Raw genomic sequence first — 23,340 nt, forward strand, 5'->3', positions numbered from 1 at the left:
TAAGTTTTAGTCTATAAAGTTAGCATTAGCTGCTGTTTACTTATATGTCTAGCATCTAGCGTTTACTCAACCATCTTTGTTTTGATTCATCACTTCTTTTCTTTTACATGCTAACCAGCTAGCCACATCACTTTCCGATACCGAGTCACTGTAGCCTCCAGTCTGTCCTGAAAACATAGAGGTTGTATAACCTCTTATAATGTAAACACAGAAGCTCTTGCCTCATTAAACAGCTTGCTAATCTTAATGCTATAGCTAAAACTTACAAATAGCTTTTTGAAGAGATACATTTGTATGTTTATTTACTTAAAAATAAGCTGCCAATGTTAGCAAACATAGCTAACCATTCACTACAGTAACCCAGTGTTACTTCGGAGGCTAAGATATCATAATCTATTACATAGATCTACTATTTCATCATAGTTTAAGCTAACGACAACTCGACTCCCTCACTTCTTCTCTTCTCCTGAAGTTAGCATGCTATCCAGCTAGGACTTTCTGACAATGACTCAGTGAAGCCTCACGTCTGTCCTTAAGACGTAGCTGCTGAGAGGACATACAATAACTTATTGTCTTGTAAACACAATTAAAGGTTGAAGATTTAAAAAAAAAAAAAAAATCTAAATGTATGAATTGTTTATCTTTTTTCAAGAGATACTTGACTTTCCAAAACTACAAGCAAAATGCAAATTGAAAATGAATTTGTGTTAATTTACTTTTACATAAGTTAGTAAACAAAGCAATTACCATCCATTTTACTAACCCAGTTTTGCTTCCAAGGCATATCGTTACCACCATTTAAACCTAAAGGTAACTTCCTATGCTAATATCGGTTAAAGCTAACATACACTGCTCTTTTTTTTACTTTTTTTTTTTTTTTTTTTTTTACATCAGGACATGTTTATACTCCAACCCATTCTCACTTTCAGTTTGTCACATTCAGGCGCTTTAAGTTTAGGGACAAAAAACAAACTAGCCTACATTTTATTTAAAACAATGGGCGGAGCTTAGCAAACAGTCAATCCTGATCAGCTCTTGTGTTAAGTCTTTGTCCTCCATTCGTATCCAGGTCCATTCACTGGGTTTTGCTTCTTATATTCTGGGCTGGAAGCTACATCAGCCAAAGTCCTCGTCAATGCATGTCCTCATCAACGTCCTCGTCCTCTCCGTGAACCGTCAGCCTGAGTGAAATGAGCCGTCAGAAAAGTTACGGAAATGAAAGTAAAGTTGTGTTTTACTCGCTCTGAGATCTCAGACACCTGTTTGTGAAGTGTTTGTTTTTCCGTTGCTGGTCATTAGGTGTTAACAGGTATTGTTTTTGCAGGTAACGCTGAGCTGAACTCGGGTCTGGGCGAGGGAGCGCACACCGAGCCCATCCTGTTGAGGGACGTGGCTTTGGTCATGCCCTCGCTGCCCACGGTGGACAGCGGGAAGCTCTCGTAGCTCTCCGCCGCCCGGTTGCCGCACTGGCACCGCTGCAGCGTGGCCCTCAGCTCCCTCTGGAAGTTGCTGTTGAGGAAGCCGTACACCACGGGGTTGATGCAGGTGGAGGCCATGGCCGTCAGGTGGCAGGCGGAGAAGACGGCGTCGTGCTGGCAGTCGGGCAGCGCCTGGTGGTGCCAGTCGAACAGCGTGTTGAAGACGTTCAGCGGCAGCCAGCAGAGAGCAAAGGCGATGACGATGGCCAACAGCATGATGTTAATCCGCTGGGCTCCCTGGGTCCTCCTGCTGCGCTCCAGCATGTCCCTGCAGCACAGCATGAAGCCCATTGTCAGGAAATCCATGTGAAATACCACACTAAACCTCAGGCAGAGCCATAACAAAGGAACATATAAATAGAATAAAAATAGCCTTGAAAAAAAGGGAAAAAAACACAGTATCTAGGGATATTCACAAGGCTTGTGATGTGAAGGAAACTGAGCTTTTAAGAAAATGAGAGGAAGTAAAGCTGCGTGACCTGCGACGTCTCAGGCGTAGGAAGATCCGGAGGTAGCAGAGCAGAACCAGCAGAAGAGGCAGGCAGTACTGGAAGAGCAGCAGCGAGGTCGTGTAGGCGAGGCGATGCTTATCTGAGGGCCACAGCTCCATACAGATCAAGTGGTCCCTTAAACCAGAAAAGACACAGAGGGAGGATGAAAGAGAGAGAGAGAGAAGAGACAAGACTCTCAATCCGCAGTTCTTTCCTCCTCCTCCTCCATCCTTATTTAAAGCAGCAAAATAAGTTTGTAAGTGAATCAACAACAGTCTGCCAGAGTTTCATAAGTCACAAAACCTGGGGAAACAATCCTATCAACTTGTGCAGATGGGCTAAATAAACCCAACACCTTGGCAGTTTGGAAAGAAAGCATTAACATAAGCACTGCCAAAGACGGTAAGAAGCAAGATGTTCCACTACAAGTCAGTTTCACCCCATTTACAACTGGCATTAACATGCATCTTGTATCCAGATTGTATAGACCCTTTCAGAGAGTATAAACAAAGACAGGTGTGGCTCATTAGAAAACGCTCTGGTACACTAAATGGAATGGAGCCTTAATTAGTATCCTTGGTAACACCTGTATTTGTTTATACTCTCTGAAACGGTCTATTGGATAGCATTTACACCTGGCATTAATATGCATCTCCAGTGTCCACATTAAGCTCCAATGAGATCCTGTTACGGCTGGAAGGGGTTCGGCCTTGTGTGTGTGTGTGTCTCTCCCTCCCCTTGTTCCCCCACAGCTCTAGCTCCACCCAGGTCCCAATCAGGGCAACAAGGTTCACCTGGGCTGGCCAGTTAAGAACCCTGCAGCTGACACTGGAAAGCTGGGGGGCAGTGCTTGGGGACTGCTGGGCTTGCCTGCCTCCCAATTTAGCTTTTGTTTGTTTTAGTTTGTGTGTATCACTTTTATGTTTTTGTATTAAATCTATTTTAGTTAATTTAGTGCCGTTGTGTTGTGTTTGGGTCCATTGTTATGCCCCTCTGGGCCAACGAAATTCTGGGGTGTAACAATTGGGGGCTCGTCCGGGATCTGAACAACCATGAGGTGAAGTAAAAGTCTGTAGCTGTTGTGTGATGTAGTAGTCTTCTTTTCAAGATGGTTTGTGATTTTATTGCCTGTCTGTGGTTGCTTGAGAGTTCCCTGTAAAGTAGTCGTCGGGCAGAGAGAGACTCTTGCCACTTTGTTATTTTGCCTTTCTTATTTTTGGTGGTGAAACCTGGGTGTGGGTACGTTTTCTATGTGGCAGTGGACCGTTACGGCCGGAAGGGGTTCGGCCTTGTGTGTGTGTGTGTCTCTCCCTCTCCTTGTTCCCCCACAGCTCCAGCTCCACCCAGGTCCCAATCAGGGCAACAAGGTTCACGCTTTTGTTTGTTTTAGTTTGTGTGTATCACTTTTATGTTTTTGTATTAAATCTCTTTTAGTTAATTTAGTGCCGCTGTGTTTGGGTCCATTGTTATGCCCCTCTGGGCCAACGAAGTTCTGGGGCGTAACAGATCCGATCACATAGGCTACTTGCATGGGGAAATTGAAAAAGGAAAAAAAGATGTGGTCGCCTTCAGAGGTGGCTTGGCAGATTGGATCACAATCCATCCTTACTGTGTCTTGGGTGCGTTGTTTACACCTGTACTTTCATGTGGTCAAGCTCTATCAGATTGCAATCCAATCACTTGTGGCAAGGTGAAGAGGGCCTGGGCGGGGATTGAACCCACATCTCCCGGGTAATAGTCATGCGCGCTTGCCACTTGGTCAAAGGGACATCCCCTTGGCCAAGTAGCCAGGGTGCATGATCAATTGGGGTCATAGTGACAGGAACCTCAACTGTCACATCTCTCCCCCTCTTTTCACAAGCACGTCCTCGTGCTTCCGCGCAGGGTGCCACACATTAGGAATCCATGGACCCACCCCTAGTGCTACATGGATCCTGCCAACAATGCCAGAATGTGGCAAGGTGAAGAGGCATAGTGACAGGAACCTCAACTGTCACACACTGAAAACGCAAGTTAATGCAGGTGTAAACGTGGTGTATGTCCCGTGGGTTTCTCCATGACTCCGCCCCCTTTAGGAGACCAGCAACAGCAGCAGGTCTTGAGTCTATTGACTCCAATGGGAGAAAAGAACGTGAGCTCAGATTATGGTCGATTCTTTTGCTCCATAGTCACTGAAGTAATTATTGAACTCCACAACTCTTCTGAACATTTTGACACTAATGGCAAATTTCAGACAAATCAGGAGAAAATTAACTTTGCTCTAGACCTTTCTCTGTCTGAACAACACACTCTGTCCAAATCGCCAAATCATTTTGGAAAAATATAAATATGCAAAATTAATTAATTATAGCGTCCGACCGGATGTTAGAAGGACGACGAGCGGTTGGTCTCAAACAGGCATTTTATTACTCAAAACCAGTTACTGTCGGCTGTAACTGCACCAAAACAACAACAACGGACCTTTCCACTAATCTTATGTCTGCCCTTCTCATTTCACACATACAGACACAGCCCTCTCTACCCCGCCCCTCACCTCAATAACACATAGGGCCATACGCGTTCACAGACTGACAGTCTGAAATCGCAGAACTTAAACTTAAACATTAGGCTACTTAAACATTATAACAGTAAGGGAAAAGAGAAAAAAAAGACATGTTGTTGTTTTAGCCACAGCTGCAGCAGCCACCAGAACCACCACCTGAGCAACCTATGGCACTGGGGCCGACACCGTAAATATCAGCCCGGCTTTTCCTGCACAACAAAAAACAGCATTAGGCGCATTTCCATTAGCCTACCCTCGAAATGCGCAAAACCTTAATATCGCAATAAAAAAACAGGTATGGTGTGGTGTATTTTCTACCTCCTAAGTTGTTAAAGCAGAAGTGAGTGATGCGGTCGTTTTCGCTAATGCTGCGTTCCAGGCAGGCTTTTGAAATCGTAAATTACAGCTTCAAGTCACAACTTACGACTTTGTAGCGTTCCAGGCAACCCACTCGTGTTTTTCCGACCTGTTTTACCGGTGAAAGTCACTATAACGGCCACTCGTAACTTCCGACCGGTGAACTCGTACCAGATCGAACTGGTACCACTTCACGGTCGGAAAAATACGAGTTTCCTTGAACGCACCATAACAGTCCTCGTCGCTACGTCACCACATTCACGGCGTTCCTTGGCTGCACACACAGCCCTGCATGCCGTTCTCTCTCCTCATTGGATAAAAACTGTAGGATACGATAAATGTTTTCTCTTCGGCTCAGAGCAGAGCAGAGGGACTGCGAGACCCGTGTTTCAGTCCAAACACTCTATGTAAGTGATTGCTGTCGGAAGATATAACTATTTAAGACTTATATTAACACAAATATATCACTCACTTCTGCTTTAAGTAATTGTGAGACTGGACGTTATAACACAGGCTGGACATCTACTGTTAGAATGATTGAGTCTTGAGTGCATGACAGTTATAGATAGATAAACAGTTCAAGGTACATAAAATACCATTGTCTGAAAAGGAGGTCCAAAGTAACTGGTGACGTCAGCTACTGTACCACTCAGTGTGGCAGCTGACTCTTATTGATTAAATACTCATTCCTTATGTTTAGAGAGGTGGAGTTTTAGAACATACTACAGTATATAAGGTCAGGACTTTTGGCTAAGAGAGAGAGGTCTCGTAATTGGCTATAGAGGTTTCTCAAGGATTCGGCTTTTTGACACTACATCTTTTTTGTAATAAACTCCTTTTTACCATCTACAAAGAAGACGTGTCAGAGTGGTCATCATTTCATCAGCATCGACATCAAAATATACCACAATGGAAACACCTTCATTTCGAAAAACCTCTCAGATATCGCTAAAACATTTTTACGCTCTCATGAGGTGGTTTTTCAGATAGTATTGATATAAATGTGTATCGAAAAAGTGTAATGGAAACACAAATTTACACATCACCGGCGTCACCGGAGTTGTGTGTGTCCACGCAGCTGTGCTTGTTTATGTGACTGGAGGGGACAAATGAACGGCATGTTTTTTGGCATGCATTGCTGACCTGGGAATTATTTCTCAATAAATTAGAAAACCTTTCCTATCATTCCCCTTTTCCGTGCATGGTTGAAGGGGATTGGCTTGCATCCACGCTCCCACTCCCTCCTGCGCCGAAATGTCCCCCTTATGTCACATAAACCAACCTGGGTGTGTGGACACAACCACCGCATCAACTCACCACCCACATCTATTTAAACTCTGTTACTTTGCTTTGTTCTTTTGCCCTGCAGTGCATGTTAAATTGGGGGTCGCGACTCGAAAAGGTTGAGAACCACTGCTGTAGGACACCGTTACATCTACAACAACTACCTGGAAGGAGAGAGAGGCTCACAAAGAAGTCGCATGTGTGCAACTTTGGCAAAGACTTTTTTAATACCGTGTACAATTTACATATATGTGGCACTACACCACCGAGACACGGTGGCATCAGGAGCTGAGATCAGGAACAGGAAGTGGTGAAACTGAAGTCCGGTCGTTGCTCTGCAGCTCATGATTTGATGTTTGATTGTGCTAAAGAGAGGAAGGAAACAAACAGCTGCAGAGTGAGAAGGTGTGAACTCGGATTGATGATGTCACCTCCACCTCCACTCAGTCTTCTTCCTGTTTTGTCCTCACCCTTATTGACTGAAACCAGGTCCCAGGACCAGAACCTCAGAGTCCACCTGTTGCTGCTTGGTGTCCTTCATGTCCACCTGTTGACTGTAGGTACAACACCTGAGAGTCATGGACCAATCACAGCTCTTACTTATCTCTCATGATGCTGCATTCAAGACATCCCAGAAATAACACAACAGACTATTTATTGTATTAGTTCAAAATGTGACGCTCTATTTAATCCACAAATATGGTTAAATTCTATATTCTGAGGGACGAGTGTCAACCCTCAGTGCTGTAGGACACTTTTACATCTATAACAACTACCAGGACGGAGAGAGAGGCTCACAAAGAAGTTGCATGCTTCCAAAAAAACAGTCACCTTGGCACCTTTTTTTATACCATGTACAATTGACATATATTTGGCACTACACCATTGAGACACGGTGACATCAGGAGGTGAGATCAGAAACAGGAAGTGGTGAAACTGAAGTCGTTGCTCTGCAGCTCAGACTGACGGTCAGTCGTTTCCACGATGCCATGAAGACTGAACCTGTTTCTCTGCTGCTGGGTGAGTGAACACACACATGATACCATCACTCTCTGACCTCTGACCTTCACTGACCTCTGACCTCCTTTTACAGGTGTGTGTGTGTTGCTGCTGTCTGGACCGACTGTTTCTGCAGGTGAGAGAGGAAACACTTACTGTCTGTCAGTGTCTCTCTATCTGACTGACTCTCTCTCTCTCTGTCCTCAGTGTCTCTGGATGTCCGTCCAAACCATCAGCAGTTCTTCACTGGAGACTCGGTGTCTCTGAGCTGTGATGATGATCAACAGATAGGAGGATGGACAGTGAGGGGGATCAGAGGAGGACAGGCGGATCAGTGTGGTTCAGGATTTGGGGTCTTTAATGGTTCCTCCTGCTCCATCTCTCCTCTCTCCCAGTCAGACTCTGGAGGTTACTTGTGTAGAACCAGTTCAGGACAGATGAGTCTCCTGGTCATCATCAGCGTGACAGAAGGTGAGAGGTTCAGACTCTGTAGCTGTAACTCTCTGTATATGACTCTGGTCTGTAGCTGTAACTCTCTGTATATGACTCTGGTCTTTGTTGTTCAGGTGATTTGATCCTGGAGATTCCTGCACTTCCTGTGATGACAGGAAGTGATGTCACTCTGCGCTGCAGGGAGAGAGGTTGGAGGATATAGGCTTATTTCTACAGAAGTGTAACCAGACTTGGACCTCGACCTGTCAGAGAACTGAAGCTCAGTAAATTCCAACGGTCTGATGAAGATTACTACTGGTGTTCTACTGATCTTGTGGGAACGTCTCCTATGACCTGGCTGAGGGTCAGAGGTCAGGACACTGACATCACTTCCTGTTTCTATGATAGTTATGAAGATATGAACTCACCTGCTGAGAAACTGATCACTGCACTGAACCAGGTTCTGCTCCTGTCTCCACAGATCCTTCATCTCCTCTTTCTCCTCCTCCTCTCTCTCTGGTCAGACTCTTCGTCCACCTCCTGGTCTTCTGTCCATTCCTTGTCTCCACTGGTCTGATGCTGTCCATCTACTGCAGCAGGGACAAAGCAGCAGACAAAGCAGCCGTCTCCATGGAGATGGAACGTTCTGTTCAGGGATTGGATGAAGCGCATGATGATGTCACTGCTGATGTCACCACTGTGCATGAGTTCTGAGTTCTGTCCTCATCATGTGGACACACTGTCCTCAGATCTGTCTCTGTCTCAATAAACAACCAGTTAATCATTGAACTGTGTTTCTTTGAGGTTTTTTGTGTGTGTGTTTGTGTGTGGCGAGGGGGGGGGGGGGGGCTAAATAAAAAGAAGGAAACGTCTGACACAAACAGCTGCAGAGTGAGAAGGTCTGAACTCTGACTGATCATGTAGAGTAGAGAGTAGAGTAGAGAGTAGAGAATACTTTATTCATCCCTAGGAGGGAAAATCAAATTAGTACAGTAGCTCACACGACAATGACACAAAAAAGAAAGAAAGATGGAGCAGGGCCGCCGGATGGAGCAGGGCCACGGGATGGAACAGGACCTCTGGATGGAGCAGGACCTCTGGATGGAGCAGGGCCACGGGGTGGAGCAGGGCCGCCGGATGGAGCAGGGCCTCTGGATGGAGCAGGACCATCGGATGGAGCAGGGCCACGGGGTGGAGCAGGGCCGCCGGATGGAGCAGGGCCGCCGGATGAAGCAGGGCCTCTGGATGGAGCAGGACCACCGGATGGAGCATGGCCATAGGATAGAACAGGACCGCCGGATGGAGCAGGACTGATGGTGAAGGGGCAGCTGGGTGGATCAGGATCATTGGTGGAGGGGCCAAATCATTTTGCTTATCTCCCACTACTATATTCCTCCATCTTGCAGCAAGGAGAGAGGAGCCGTCCACCACCGCTGCTTTCTTGGTCAGTCAAGGTGCCATGAAGTGGATGATCCAGGCCGTCCAGAATTGCCTCCTCCTTCTTCGGTGCTCTAGTGCCTCAGGATGTTTAGTCTGTATCCTAGTGTAGTGACCCCCACCTCCACTCAGTCTTCTTCCTGTTTCGTCCTCACCCTTATTGACTGAAACCAGGTCCCAGGACCACAACCTCAGAGTCCACCTGTTGCTGCTTGGTGTCCTTCATGTCCACCTGTTGACTGTAGACAACACCTGAGAGTCATGGACCAATCACAGCTCTTACTGATAAAGCAGCAGACCCACAATCAACACAAACACGCACTTCCTGGACACACACTCAGTGGTCCTGGTCCCGATGGTTCTGATTGGATCTCAGTGAGTCTGATCGTCACTGACACCGTTAACATGAGAGTTTGAACTTTCAACTCTTGTGTGATCAAACACCGATGGCAGCGAGTTTTACCCAATCAGGGGCAGATTCAGACGACTCTTCACAGAACACTGGTGGAATGATGCTGCATTCAAGATGAGTCGGAAATAACACAACAGACTCCGTTCTGTATTGGGGAAGACAGGAAGCTGTGGCTACTTTGAGTGACTTTAACACCGATGAGAAGCTGAGATTAGAAACAGGAAGTTGTGAAACTGAAGTTGTTGCTCTGCAGCTCAGACTGACGGTCAGTCGTTCCCACGACGCCATGAAGACTGAACCTGTCTCTCTGCTGCTGGGTGAGTGAACACACACATGATACCATCACTCTCTGACCTCTGACCTTCACTGACCTCTGACCTCCTGTTACAGGTGTGTGTGTGTTGCTGCTGTCTGGACCGACTGTTTCTGCAGGTGAGAGAGGAAACACTTACTGTCTGTCGGTGTCTCTCTATCTGACTGACTCTCTCTCTCTCTCTCTCTCTCTCTGTCCTCAGTGTCTCTGGATGTCCGTCCAAACCGTCAGCAGTTCTTCACTGGAGACTCAGTGTCTCTGTGCTGTGATGATGATCAACAGACAGGAGGATGGACAGTGAGGGGGAACAGAGGGGGACAGGTGGATCAGTGTGGTTCAGGAGGATTTGGGGTCTTTAATGGTTCCTCCTGCTCCATCTCTCCTCTCTCCCAGTCAGACATTGGATTTTACTGGTGTGAAACCAGTTCAGGACAGATGAGTCGCCCGGTCGACATCATTGTGACAAGAGGTGAGAGGTTCAGAGTCTGTAGCTGTAACTCTCTGTATATGACTCTGGTCTGTAGCTGTAACTCTGTCTGTATATGACTCTGGTCTTTGTTGTTCAGGTGATTTGATCCTGGAGAGTCCAGCATTTCCTGTGGTGACAAGAAGTGATGTCACTCTGCGCTGCAGAGACAGAGGTTGGAAGATAGTAGAGGCTCATTTCTACAGGCGTGGAACCAGACTTGGACCTCAACCTGTCAGAGAACTGAAAATCAGTGGAGTCCAGTGGTCTGATACAGGTCTTTACTCGTGTTCTCCTACTGATTTTGTGGGAACGTCACCTGAGAGCCGGCTGAGGGTCAGAGGTCAGGACAATGACATCACTTCCTGTTTCTATGATAGTTATGAAGATATGAACGCACCTGCTGAGAAACTGATCACTGCACTGAACCAGGTTCTGCTCCTGTCTCCACAGATCCTCCTCCTGCTCCTCCTCCTCTTCTTCCTCATCCTCCTCCTACATCTCCTCTTCCTTCTTCTCCTCTTCTTCCTCCTACTTCTCCTTCATCTCCTCCTCCTGTTTCTATTCCCCCTTCTTCTCCTCCTCCTCCTCTCTCTCTGGTCAGACTCTTCGTCCACCTCCTGGTCTTCTGTCCATTCCTCGTCTCCACTGGTCTGATGCTGTCCATCTACTGCAGCAGGGACAAAGCAGCAGACAAAGCAGCCGTCTCCATGGAGATGGAACGTTCTGTTCAGGGATTGGATGAAGCGTATGATGATGTCACTGCTGATGTCACCACTGTGTATGAGTTCTGAGTTCTGTCCTCATCATGTGGACACACTGTCCTCAGATCTGTCTCTGTCTCAATAAACAACCAGTTAATCATTGAACTGTGTCTCTTTGAGGTTTTTTTCTGTTTGTGTGTGTTGGGGGGGTGATTTGATGTTTGATTGTGCTAAATAAAAAGAGAGGAAGGAAACAAACAGCTGCAGAGTGAAAAGGTGTGAACTCGGACTGATCATGTTACTTCCAGCTCCACTCAGTCTTCTTCCTGTTTCGTCCTCACCCTTATTGACTGAAACCAGGTCCCGGCACCAGAACCTCAGAGTCCAGCTGTTGCTGCTTGGTGTCCTTCATGTCCACCTGTTGACTGTAGGTATAACACCTGAGAGAGTCATGGACCAATCAAAGCTCTTACTGATCTCTCATGCTACATTCAAGACATCCCAGAAATAACACAACAGACTGTTTTTTGTATTAGTTCAAAATGTGACGCTCTATTTAATCCACAATTACGGTACAATTCCATATAAGGAACGAGTGACAACCCTCAGCGCTGTAGGACACTGTTACATCTATAACAACTACCAGGAAGGAGAGAGAGGCTCACAAAGAAGTTGCATGCATGCTACTGTGGCATAGTCTTTTTTTTGTACCATGTACAATTTACATATGTGGCTCTGTACCATCGAGACACGGTGACATCAGGAGTTGAGATTAGAAACAGGAAGTGGTGAAACTGAAGTCGTTGCTCTGCAGCTCAGACTGACGGTCAGTCGTTTCCACGACGCCATGAAGACTGAACCTGTCTCTCTGCTGCTGGGTGAGTGAACACACACATGATACCATCACTCTCTGACCTCTGACCTTCACTGACCTCTGACCTCCTGTTACAGGTGTGTGTGTGTTGCTGCTGTCTGGACCGACTGTTTCTGCAGGTGAGAGAGGAAACACTTACTGTCTGTCAGTGTCTCTCTATGTGACTGACTCTCTCTCTCTCTGTCCTCAGTGTCTCTGGATGTCCGTCCAAACCGTCAGCAGTTCTTCACTGGAGACTCAGTGTCTTTGAGCTGTGATGATGATCAACCGACAGGAGGATTGACAGTGAAGACGACCAGAGGAGGACAGATGGATCAGTGTGGTTCAGGAGGATTTGAGGTCTTTAATGGTTCCTCCTGCTCCATCTCTCCTCTCTCCTGGTCAGACCGTGGATATTACTGGTGTGAAACCAGTTCAGGACAGAGGAGCCTCTTGGTCGACATCAGAGTGACAGAAGGTGAGAGGTTCAGACTCTGTAGCTGTAACTCTCTGTATATGACTCTGGTCTGTAGCTGTAACTCTGTCTGTATGTGACTCTGGTCTTTGTTGTTCAGGTGATTTGATCCTGGAGATTCCTGCACTTCCTGTGGTGACAGGAAGTGATGTCACTCTGCGCTGCAGAGAGAGACGTTGGAAGATAGTAGAGGCTCATTTCTTTAGGAGTAGAACTGGACTTCAATCTCAACCTGTCAGAGAACTGAAGATCAGTGGAGTCCAACGGTCTGATGCAGGTTCCTACTCGTGTTCTACCGCTGATCATGTGGGAACGTCACCTGTGAGCCGGCTGAGGGTCAGAGGTCAGGACACTGACATCACTTCCTGTTTCTATGATAGTTATAAAGATATGAACTCACCTGTTGAGAAACTGATCACTGCACTGAACCAGGTTCTGCTCCTGTCTCCACAGATCCTACATCTCCTCCTCCTACATCTCCTCTTCCTCATCCTTCTCCTACATCTCCCCCTCTTCCTTCATCTCCTCCTCCTCTTCTTTCTCCTCCTGTTCTTGTTCCTGTTCCTCCTCCTACATCTCCTCCTGCTCCTCTTCCTCCCCCTACTTCTCCTTCATCTTCTCCTCCTCTTCCTCCTCCTCCTCTCTCTCTTGTCAGACTCTTCGTACACCTCCTGGTCTTCTGTCCGTTCCTTGTCTCCACTGGTCTGATGCTGTCCATCTACTGCAGCAGGGACAAAGCAGCAGACAAAGCAGCCGTCTCCATGGAGATGGAACGTTCTGTTCAGGGATTGGATGAAGCGCATGATGATGTCACTGCTGATGTCACCACTGTGTATGAGTTCTGAGTTCTGTCCCCATCATGTGGACACACTAGCTGTGTCCCAATTCAGGGGCCGCATCCTTCGGAGGGTGGATTTGAAGGCCGATTACGTCACAGCGCTGCGCGAAGGCTGTCCCAATTCGTCTAAATTCGAAGGCTCCTCCAAATGCAGCCTCCAAATGCGTCCTCCTTTCCCCTGCATTCGGAGGATGCACCGTTACTATCCTTCGCGGCCTCCCGTATCCCAAGATGCTTTGCTGCACCGTTGTTGTTATTAGCAACCTAGCCGTTAGCTATCGAACGGAGCAGCTCTGTGCTGTAGCCACGGTAACCCGGCTCTGCGGCCGGCTCGGAGGTGTGGCTGCCCGCTGAGCTGAGCTGAGCTGAGGTCTGCTCTGCTCTGGCTGCACAGGTGAGGAGCGGAGGTGTGTGTGACAACTTTTAATAAGAAAGCTATGAAAACACATTACTTGTGCTCTTTATTGCCTATTCACTTAATAGCCTGAAGCCTACCCCCCTGGCTGCTGTTCAATGGTTTGTTTATTAGTATATTAATGATAATTGCCCTTGTATTGATTCTACTTCTTGGAAAAAAAAAAAAAAAAGGAGGAGGAGGAGCGGTAGAGCCGTTACAAGCGGCACTTTTAAATGTTTAACGTCCGGCCGTTGTTTACGTTCGGCCGTTGTTTACGTTCGGATCAGGTAATGCTCTGAAGGCTAGACCGTCTCATTTACCGACCGTTGATGCAGCCGACGGAGGAGCCTCCGAAGCCGTTGCCTCCAGAGACCGCGTAGGCTGGGTCCTCCGAAGGCTGCAGCCCCTGAATTGAGACACAGCTACTGTCCTCAGATCTGTCTCTGTCTCAATAAACAACCAGGGGGCGGTGCGTGGCGCAGTGGTTAAGGCGGCCGCCCCATGTAGAGGCTACAGTCCTCAACGCAGGCATCCCCGGTTCGAATCCTGTGTCGGGCAGACCCTTCCTGCATGTCATTCCCCCTCGTTCTGCCTCCCGCTTTCCTGTCTATCTATCCACAAGTTTCCGAACGTCATCTATGGTCAAAACTGGCTTCCGGTTTGCCGGTTTGGTGGAATTTTACGTTTACGTTTCCATGGTTTTCAGGCGTTGTCATAGTTGCGGTAAACACATGGATCTATTAACGCTGGCTTTTAACACAGATGTCAATTTGTGTGATATCCACTGTTAAAAGCTGCTGTGATGATCCATGCGTTTTACAGATTTTCATTGGGGAAAAAAAAAAAAAAATCCATGCATTTACCGCGGCTACTGAAACCATGGAAACGTAAACATAACATTCCAAAACCGGCAAAACAGGCTACGTTTTTGACGTTCGGAAAAAGGTGGATACTGTGTGCTATCAAATAAAAAAAAGGCAAAAACGCCCCCCAAAAAAATAAAAAATAAACAACCAGTTAATCATTGAACTGTGTCTCTTTGAGGTTTTTTTTTTGTGTGTTTGTGTGAGGCGGGGGGGGGGGGGGGGGGGGCAAATAAAAAGAAGAAGGAAACGTCCGATACAGACAGCTGCAGAGTGAAAAGGTGTGAACACTGATCATGTAGAGTAGAGAGTAGAGAATACTTTATTCATCCCTAGGAGGGAAATTCAAATTAGTCCAGTAGCTCACACGACAATGACACAAAAAAGAAAGAAAGATGGAGCAGGGCCGCCGGATGGAGCAGGGCCACGGGATGGAGCAGGACCGCCGGATGGAGCAGGGCCGCCGCATGGAGCAGGAACGGCGGATGGAGCAGGACCACCGGATGGAGCAGGACCACCGGATGGAGCAGGACCACCAGATGGAGCAGGAACGGCGGATGGAGCAGGACCACCGGATGGAGCAGGAACGGCGGATGGAGCAGGACCACCAGATGGAGCAGGACCACCGGATGGAGCAGGACCACCAGATGGAGCAGGACCACCAGATGGAGCAGGGCCGCCATATGGAGCAGGGCCGCCGGATGGAGCAGGACCACCGGATGGAGGAGGACCGCTGCTGTAGGACACCGTTACATCTACAACAACTACCAGGAAGGAGAGAGAGGCTCACAAAGAAGTCGCATGTGTGCAACTTTGACAAAGACTTTTTTAATACCGTGTACAATTTACATATACATATGTGGCACTACACCACTGAGACACGGTGGCATCAGGAGCTGAGATCAGAAACAGGAAGTGGTGAGACTGAAGTCCGGTCGTTGCTCTGCAGCTCATGATTTGATGTTTGATTGTGCTAAAGAGAGGAAGGAAACAAACAGCTGCAGAGTGAGAAGGTGTGAACTCTGATCATGTTACTTCCAGCTCCACTCAGTCTTCTTCCTGTTTCGTCCTCACCCTTATTGACTGAAACCAGGTCCCAGGACCAGAACCTCAGAGTCCAGCTGTTGCTGCTTGGTGTCCTTCATGTCCACCTGTTGACTGTAGACAACACCTGAGAGTCATGGACCAATCACAGCTCTTACTGATCTCTCATGATGCTGCATTCAAGACGTCCCAGAAATAACACAACAGACTGTTTCTTGTATGAATTCAAAATGTGACGCTCTATTTAATCCACAAATACGGTTCGATTCCATGTTCTAAGGAACGAGTGACAACCCTCAGTGCTGTAGGACACTGTTACATCTACTACAACTACCAAGAAGGAGAGAGAGGCTCACAAAGAAGTTGCATGCGTGCTACTTTGGCAAAGTCTTTTTTTTGTACCATGTACAATTTATATATATGTGGCTCTGCACCATCGAGACACGGTGACATCAGGAGCTGAGATTAGAAACAGGAAGTTGTGAAACTGAAGTCGTTGCTCTGCAGCTCAGACTGACGGTCAGTCGTTTCCACGACGCCATGAAGACTGAACCTGTCTCTCTACTGCTGGGTGAGTGAACACACACATGATACCATCACTCTCTGACCTCTGACCTTCACTGACCTCTGACCTCCTGTTACAGGTGTGTGTGTGTTGCTGCTGTCTGGACCGACTGTTTCTGCAGGTGAGAGAGGAAACACTTACTGTCTGTCAGTGTCTCTCTACCTGACTGACTCTCTCTCTCTCTCTCTCTCTCTGTCCTCAGTGTCTCTGGATGTCCGTCCAAACCGTCAGCAGTTCTTCACTGGAGACTCAGTGTCTCTGAGCTGTGATGATGATCAACCGACAGGAGGATTGACAGTGAAGACGACCAGAGGAAGACAGCAGTGTGGTTCAGGATTTGGGGTCTTTAATGGTTCCTCCTGCTCCATCTCAGATCTCTCCAGGTCAGACTTTGGAGGTTACTGGTGTGAAACCAGTTCAGGACAGATGAGTCTCCTGGTCATCATCAGCGTGACAGAAGGTGAGAGATTCAGACTCTGTAGCTGTAACTCTCTGTATATGACTCTGGTCTGTAGCTGTAACTCTGTCTGTATATGACTCTGGTCTTTGTTGTTCAGGTGATTTGATCCTGGAGATTCCTGCACTTCCTGTGGTGACAGGAAGTGATGTCACTCTGCGCTGCAGAGACAGAGGTTGGAAGATAGTAGAGGCTTATTTCTACAGGGGTGAAACCAGACTTGGACCTCGACCTGTCAGAGAACTGAAGCTCAGTGAAGTCCAACGGTCTGATGCAGGTTTCTACCGGTGTTCTACTGCTGATCGTGTGGGAACGTCACCTGTGAGCCGGCTGAGGGTCAGAGGTCAGGACAATGACATCACTTCCTGTTTCTATGATAGTTGTGAAGATATGAACTCACCTGCTGAGAAACTGATCACTGCACTGAACCAGGTTCTGCTCCTGTCTCCACAGATCCTCCTCCTGCTCCTCCTCCTCTTCTTCCTCATCCTCCTCCTACATCTCCTCTTCCTTCTTCTCCTCCTCCTCCTTCTGCTTCATCTCCCCCTCTTCCCTCATCTCCTCCTCATGTTCTTGTTCCTGTTCCTCCTCCTTCTACATCTCCTCCTGCTCCTATTCCTCCCCCTACTTCTCCTTCATCTCCTCCTCCTGTTTCTATTCCCTCTTCATCTCCTTCTTCTCCTCTTCCTCCTCCTCCTCTCTCTCTGGTCAGACTCTTCGTCCACCTCCTGGTCTTCTGTCCGTTCCTTGTCTCCACTGGTCTGATGCTGTCCATCTACTGCAGCAGGGACAGAAGAGACAAAGCAGCCGTCTCCATGGAGATGGAACGTTCTGTTCAGGGATTGGATGAAGCGTATGATGATGTCACTGCTGATGTCACCACTGTGTATGAGTTCTGAGTTCTGTCCTCATCATGTGGACTAGAGCACTGTAAAAGAGAGTAGCGACACGCATTGGTCAAGTGGAAACGCCCCCTGGTGGCGGGATATGGGTATTGCAAATGCGCCCAAGAGCTGGCATCTCTGCAGTGTTGGTGAATGAGTAGGTGTGGTATTTTCAATAATTTAAGGACATTTATAGATCACCCACGTTAATAGCATCATCGTGGACCCTTTTACAGATAAATATTAACATATAGTGGCCATTAATTGTTGTGTCACGAATGCTTGCTGTTTTAAATGATAAAGATAAGTCCACTAAAGTGCTTGTGCGCTAAATTCAACTGTGTTAGCTAACTGTTTGCCACTTAAGCCTGTGTTTTCTTTAGTTTGTTTGTTTGGTCAAGCAAGTTATTGTGCTGCTGGCTTTTATTTTATTTCCATGCCAGGTTTTTTATGTTATTTATTTTGACAGCTGGTGGTTGCTTAGCAACGGTAAAGCGTTCGCTCGTCCCCTTCTGTGTTTGTCCGCTGTGTGACCGGTACGTACTGTAAACAGCTCCGTGTGTTTTTATTAATTATCTTTTTTTTAAAATCAAAATTGGAGGAAAAACTTAACATAATACGTTTTGGGTTTGATTTTGTCACATTTTGTAATGGTTTTTAAGTGTTGTCATCTTGTATTTTGTGTGTTATATCTATGTTTATAAAAAAAAAACAGTTGTTCACAATTTAAATTTTGAAATAAATAAATTATAAGCATAACTTAATATGACCAAGGCACCTAAAAGCAAAAACACAGCAGTTTTCATCAATTTACAAGCAAGTTGGCAACAGTATACATTGGAGTGAATGGGCTTCTTGGGCGGATTTGCAATACCCATATCCTGCCACTAGGGGGAGAATAAAGTGACCACGGGAGTCTATGGTGGTGTCGCTACTCTCTTTTACAGTGCTCTAATGTGGACACACTGTCCTCAGATCTGTCTCTGTCTCAATAAACAATCAGTTAATCATTGAACTGTGTTTCTTTGAGGTTTTTTGTGTGTGTGTTTGTGTGTGGCGAGAGGGGGGGGGGGGGGGGGGGGTGGTGGTGGTGTTGATTTGATGTTTGATTGTGCTAAATAAAAAGAGAGGAAGGAAACAAACAGCTGCAGAGTGAGAAGGTGTGAACTCTGACTGATCATGTCACCACTTCTTCCTGTTTTGTCCTCACCCTTATTGACTGAAACCAGGTCCCAGGACCAGAACCTCAGAGTCCACCTGTTGCTGCTTGGTGTCCTTCATGTCCACCTGTTGACTGTAGGTACAACACCTGAGAGAGTCATAGACCAATCACAGCTCTTACTGATAAAGCAGCAGACCCACAATCAACACAAACACCCACATCCTGGACACACACTCAGCTGGTCACTGACAGCGTTGACATGAGAGTTTCAATTTTCAACTCTCATGTGATCAAACAGTGATGGCAGCGAGTTTTACCCAATCGGGGGCAGATTCAGACGACTCTTCACAGAACGCTGGTGGAATGATGCTGCATTCAAGACGTGTCGGAAATAACACAACAGACTCCGTTCTGTATTAGGGAAGATACAAAGCTGTGGCACATGTGCTACTTTGAGTGACTTTAACACCAATCAGGAGCTGAAATCAGAAACAGGAAGTTGTAAAAGTGAAGTCGTTGCCCTGCAGCTCAGACTGACAGTCAGTCGCAAACGCCCGCGCTAACTAATTTCTGTAATGCTTAATAGGATTGTTAGTGTATGTTATCATAAGAAAATATACATTGTTCACTTTCCTCTACTACTACTACTCTACTCACAACTTTAAATCCACCCAAAGAAACAAAAACTAAAAAAAAGCTTTAACAAAATTGACTGCTCTAATAATATAAAAGATGTTAGCTATATCCAAAAATGGTAACTACACTAGCTACTGAAAAGGCCATTGTCAATCATGAAAGTAAGATGACATAAAAACAAAAAAAAAACAACAACAAAAAAAAACATGTTAAATTAATGAATGAATCACAGCAGAGGATTTTTACAGAATTTCTAATGTGTCTGGAAGACATTTACATTCCTCGGCGACGGCTCCATCAGGTCTGAAATGAAGCTGTGAGGAACATTTACATAATGAATATGTCTGAATGTCAAAAAGGTGTCATACAAACAGACAGATGAAAACAGCAGCCGTATGTGTTGAAGGTATACAACAGTTCCAGAAAGAGCTCAGTAACTTTGCCAATTAAAAGATGTTCAGCTACAGACTCTCCATATTCCCACGGCATTTGAAAGCATCACGGCTTGACACTAGCAAATGTTTCCAGTATGGTTCAGTGAGTTGCAAAAAAAACACACCAGTGTAATCTTCAGCATGTAGAAGGCGACGACGAGGAAGCGTGAATTAATTGTTTTTCAGCCGAGTGCTTCAAGGCACCAGAGGGATTTAGATTTAAATCGGGCAGATGATGCACTGAACATGTGATTAGTAACACACACATGCTCATGTTGGTGTGTGATGTTTGTAATGAGGGAAATTACCTTGAAGTGTTTAGTGTAAATAGACATCCACAGTGGATTACCACTCAGCTACTCTTCACTCTTTGAATCCAACGAGTTTAATTTTTACCGGAGTCATTAACACAGACTCAAAAAAGAAGTGATTAGACTTTTGGTAGGTAGATAGGTAGGTAGGGAGGTAGGTAGGAAGGAAGGAAGGTAGGTAGGTAGTAAGTAATAGGTAGGTCGCTAGAAAGGCAAGGCAAGGCAAGGCAATTTTATTTGTTTAGCCCGTTTTTACAAAGAGTTTGTCTCAAAGGGCTTTACATGGCATCATAACAACATCCTCTGCCCTTAGACCCTCACATCAACTGAGGAAAAACTCCATGGAAAACCCCTTTAACAGGGAAAAATTGGTAGGTAGGAAGGTAGGAAGAAAGGTAGGTGGGAAGGACAGTAGGTAAGATGGTGAGTGGGTAGGAATGACGGTAGGTAGATACAGTATGTACGTAGGTCGCTATAGTCTGAAGGGAGGTAGGATTGACGGTAGGTAGGCAGGTAGGTAGGAAGGACGGTTAGTAGGTAGTATGGTAGGTAGGTAGGTAGGTAGGAAGGTCGGTAGTCAGAAGGTAGGTAGGAGGGTATTAAGTCAAGGAAGGAAGGAAGGAAGGAAGGACAGTAGGTAGGTAGGTAGGTACGTAGGTAGGTAGGTACATAGGTCGTTAGTAGGTAGGTAGATAGGAAGGTATAAAGTCAGTAGGAAGGAAGGAAGGAAGGCAGGCAGGTAGGTAGGTAGGATGGTAGTAACTGAGAACTTAAGGTAGAAAGGAAAGTAGTTGGGAGGTATTATGTAGGTAGGTAGGTAGGTAGGTAGGTAGGAAGGATGGTAGGTAGGTAGGTAGGTAGGTAGGTAGGTAGGTAGGTAGGTAGGTAGGTAGGTAGGTAGGTAGGTAGGTAGGTAGGTAGACAGACAGACATATAGGTCGGTAGTCAGAAGGTAGGTTGGAAGGTATTAAGTCAAGGAAGGAAGGACGGTAGGTAGGATGGTAGGTAGGTGGGTAGGTAGGAAGGATGGTAGGTGGGATGGTAGGTAGGTAGGAAGATAGGTAGAACAGTTGGTAGGTAGGTAGGAAGGATGGAAGTATTAAGTCAGTAGGAAGGCAGGTAGGAAGGACAGTAGGTAGAACAGTTGGTAGGTAGGAAGGATGGTAGGTAGGGAGTATTAAGTCAGTAGGAAGGAAGGTAAGACGGTAGGTAGGTATAAGTCAAGGAAGGAAGGACGGTAGGTAGGATGGTAGGAAGGTTGGTAGAACAGTTGGTTGGTATGTAGGAAGGATGGTAGGTAGGAAGTATTAAGACAATAGGAAGGTAGGTAGGTAGATAGGTAGGATGGTAGTAATTGAAAGGTAGAAAGGAAGGTAGTTGGTAGGTAGGTATAATGTAAGTAGGTAGGTAGGAACACTAAGTAATGTTGATGATGCAGAAATCTGGGAGCTGACCTGAAGGGGTTGGCGGGCAGGCTGATGTTCTGGAAGGGGTCGTTGGTGAGGATGTTGAAGGAGAGGAAGGGCAGCGAGATGAAGCAGGCCACCAGCCACGTCAGCCCCACGGCCAGGTAGGAGTGGCCGGCTGCGGGCGACCAGCCGGTGGGATGGAGGATCAGCTGGTGGCGCTCCAGAGCGATCAGCACCAGAGAGAAGATGGAGACGGTCACCGACATGCACTGGACGAAGGGAGTCACCTGGACAGGAAGGAAACAGTTAACGAGCTGAAACAACACAACAGATCGATCACACAGGCACATAAACAACTCCTGGGTTGCCAGGTTGTGGAAAGGTCTGCATTTATAAATGTCAGTAACTTGAGTCATTAAATAAGTTTCTTGATTTGATTATAACAACCTCAATAAATCTAGAGATAAAACGATGACGTGTTTGGAGCTGGAGGAGGATTTTCCACAAACTGGAAACCCAGAAGCAACGGCCATATTGTTTTTCAGCTTGTTTATGATTCATTCTCATAGACATGATATCTCAGTGACACCTGAAGAACTTCTTCATATCTGACACAAATGTTCACTAGGACCAAAGGACGAACTGATCAGAGGCAAATGCGTAGTCGGAACTACATTCCAGACATGGTTGCTGGGCGGAGTGATTTCAAAAGCGCAAGTAGTTCTGAGTATTTGCTTCATGGAAGTGTATGGGTAGTGTTAGCCTGCCTCCACCTAAAGTCATCAGAGAAACTCTTCAGCGACTCTAAACGGAAACCGGTGGGCCGATCTTCGTCTCAGAGCTGACAAAACTCTCCGGTAAGGCATCTTGAGCGGTCAAATGCCGGTAACGGGACGAGATCGGTCAAAACGAAGGGTTCAAGCAAAGACGCTTTATTTTGGTTCAAGCTAGCTACATCGAGGGTAGGTTAGCTTCCTGTTTCAAAGTAAAAGCACAATTTCTATCGTCATGGTTTTCTGTATGTAAAGGGGAAGCGGGTGTTTTATTTTGTGAACCGGAAGTGCGTTGGTCACAACGGCTAGTAGCGTCCAAACTAAATTGTAAACAGCTGGTATTTAGACAAATTAACGACACACTGCTGATCTAAACGGCTACTTTCTCGCCTAAAAATGTTTGAAATGTTGATAAAGTGATATATTTACAGAGTTTAGAGCTAAGATGAAATCAGCTTCTGACTGCTGATTTCGGCTCGGGTAGGAGGCAGGCTAACACTACCCATACACTTCCAGTGTTTGAGCTAAGCTAATTACGGGCGATACGGCTCTATCTCCCTTGTTACTGCACGCACAGTAGAAAGGATGGTGTCTATCTGCTGGTCATGGACTCGGGAGTGAGGCAAGACGTTAAAAAAAAAAATTATTGACGTATCCCTTTAACTGATTGGATCCAAGGATAGGTCAGTCTCATGGTGTTGTGAATGCATCATATCAGAAACACGCAGAGGGAATTTCAACACTTTAGTTGCACAAAAGAACTCAATTCATTCACTTTTTATGAAACTACTTGTCAAATAAGAAAAAAGTGAAGTGATGAAAGGTCAACATCACTGTGTGTGTGTGTGTGTGTGTGTGTGTGTGTGTGTGTGTGTCACCTTGCACAGGGCCTCTCCCAGCACCCAGCGGTCCATCAGTGTGTATATGACGGTCACGGGGAGACACACCACACACATCAGGATGTCGGAGCACGATAGGTTGGCGATCAGGATGTTGGTGACGTTGCGCAACTCCTGTTGCCGGGCGATGATGAACACCAGGCCGGCGTTACCTAGCAACCCGATGGCTATCACAGCGCTGTACGCCACGATCAGGAAAGTCGCCCCGCCCACCGAGGGCGGGCACTGAGAGGTCTGCGCCCAATCGGAGGTCTCCCAGACGCCGAGGAGGCTGCTGTCGTTGGACATGATGGGGATTGGAGGAGGAGAAGGAGGAGGAGGAGAGGAGGAGGAGGGGGAGAGGAGAGTCCGGGGTCAAAGGTCAACAGCAGCAGAGCCCGGAGGCTGCTGCTGAACTTCTTCTAAAATCAGAGTTCACAGTCGGA

General features: G+C 46.6%; 1 protein-coding gene across 1 annotated transcript; it reads right to left on the reverse strand.

Moving 5' to 3' along the window:
- Positions 1–1,295: 1,295 nt before the first annotated feature.
- Positions 1,296–23,203, reverse strand: npy8ar (neuropeptide Y receptor Y8a; the record flags this gene model as incomplete). The annotated part of the gene is made up of 4 exons (XM_083983285.1): positions 1,296–1,746; positions 1,958–2,104; positions 21,289–21,530; positions 22,895–23,203. The coding sequence occupies 4 exons, from the start codon at positions 23,201–23,203 to the stop codon at positions 1,296–1,298; spliced, it is 1,149 nt and encodes a 382-aa protein (XP_083839411.1).
- Between the last annotated feature and the right edge of the window lie 137 nt (positions 23,204–23,340).

Source organism: Trachurus trachurus (assembly GCF_905171665.1).
Source record: "Trachurus trachurus genome assembly, chromosome: 12".
Taxonomy (NCBI): Eukaryota; Metazoa; Chordata; class Actinopteri; order Carangiformes; family Carangidae; genus Trachurus; species Trachurus trachurus.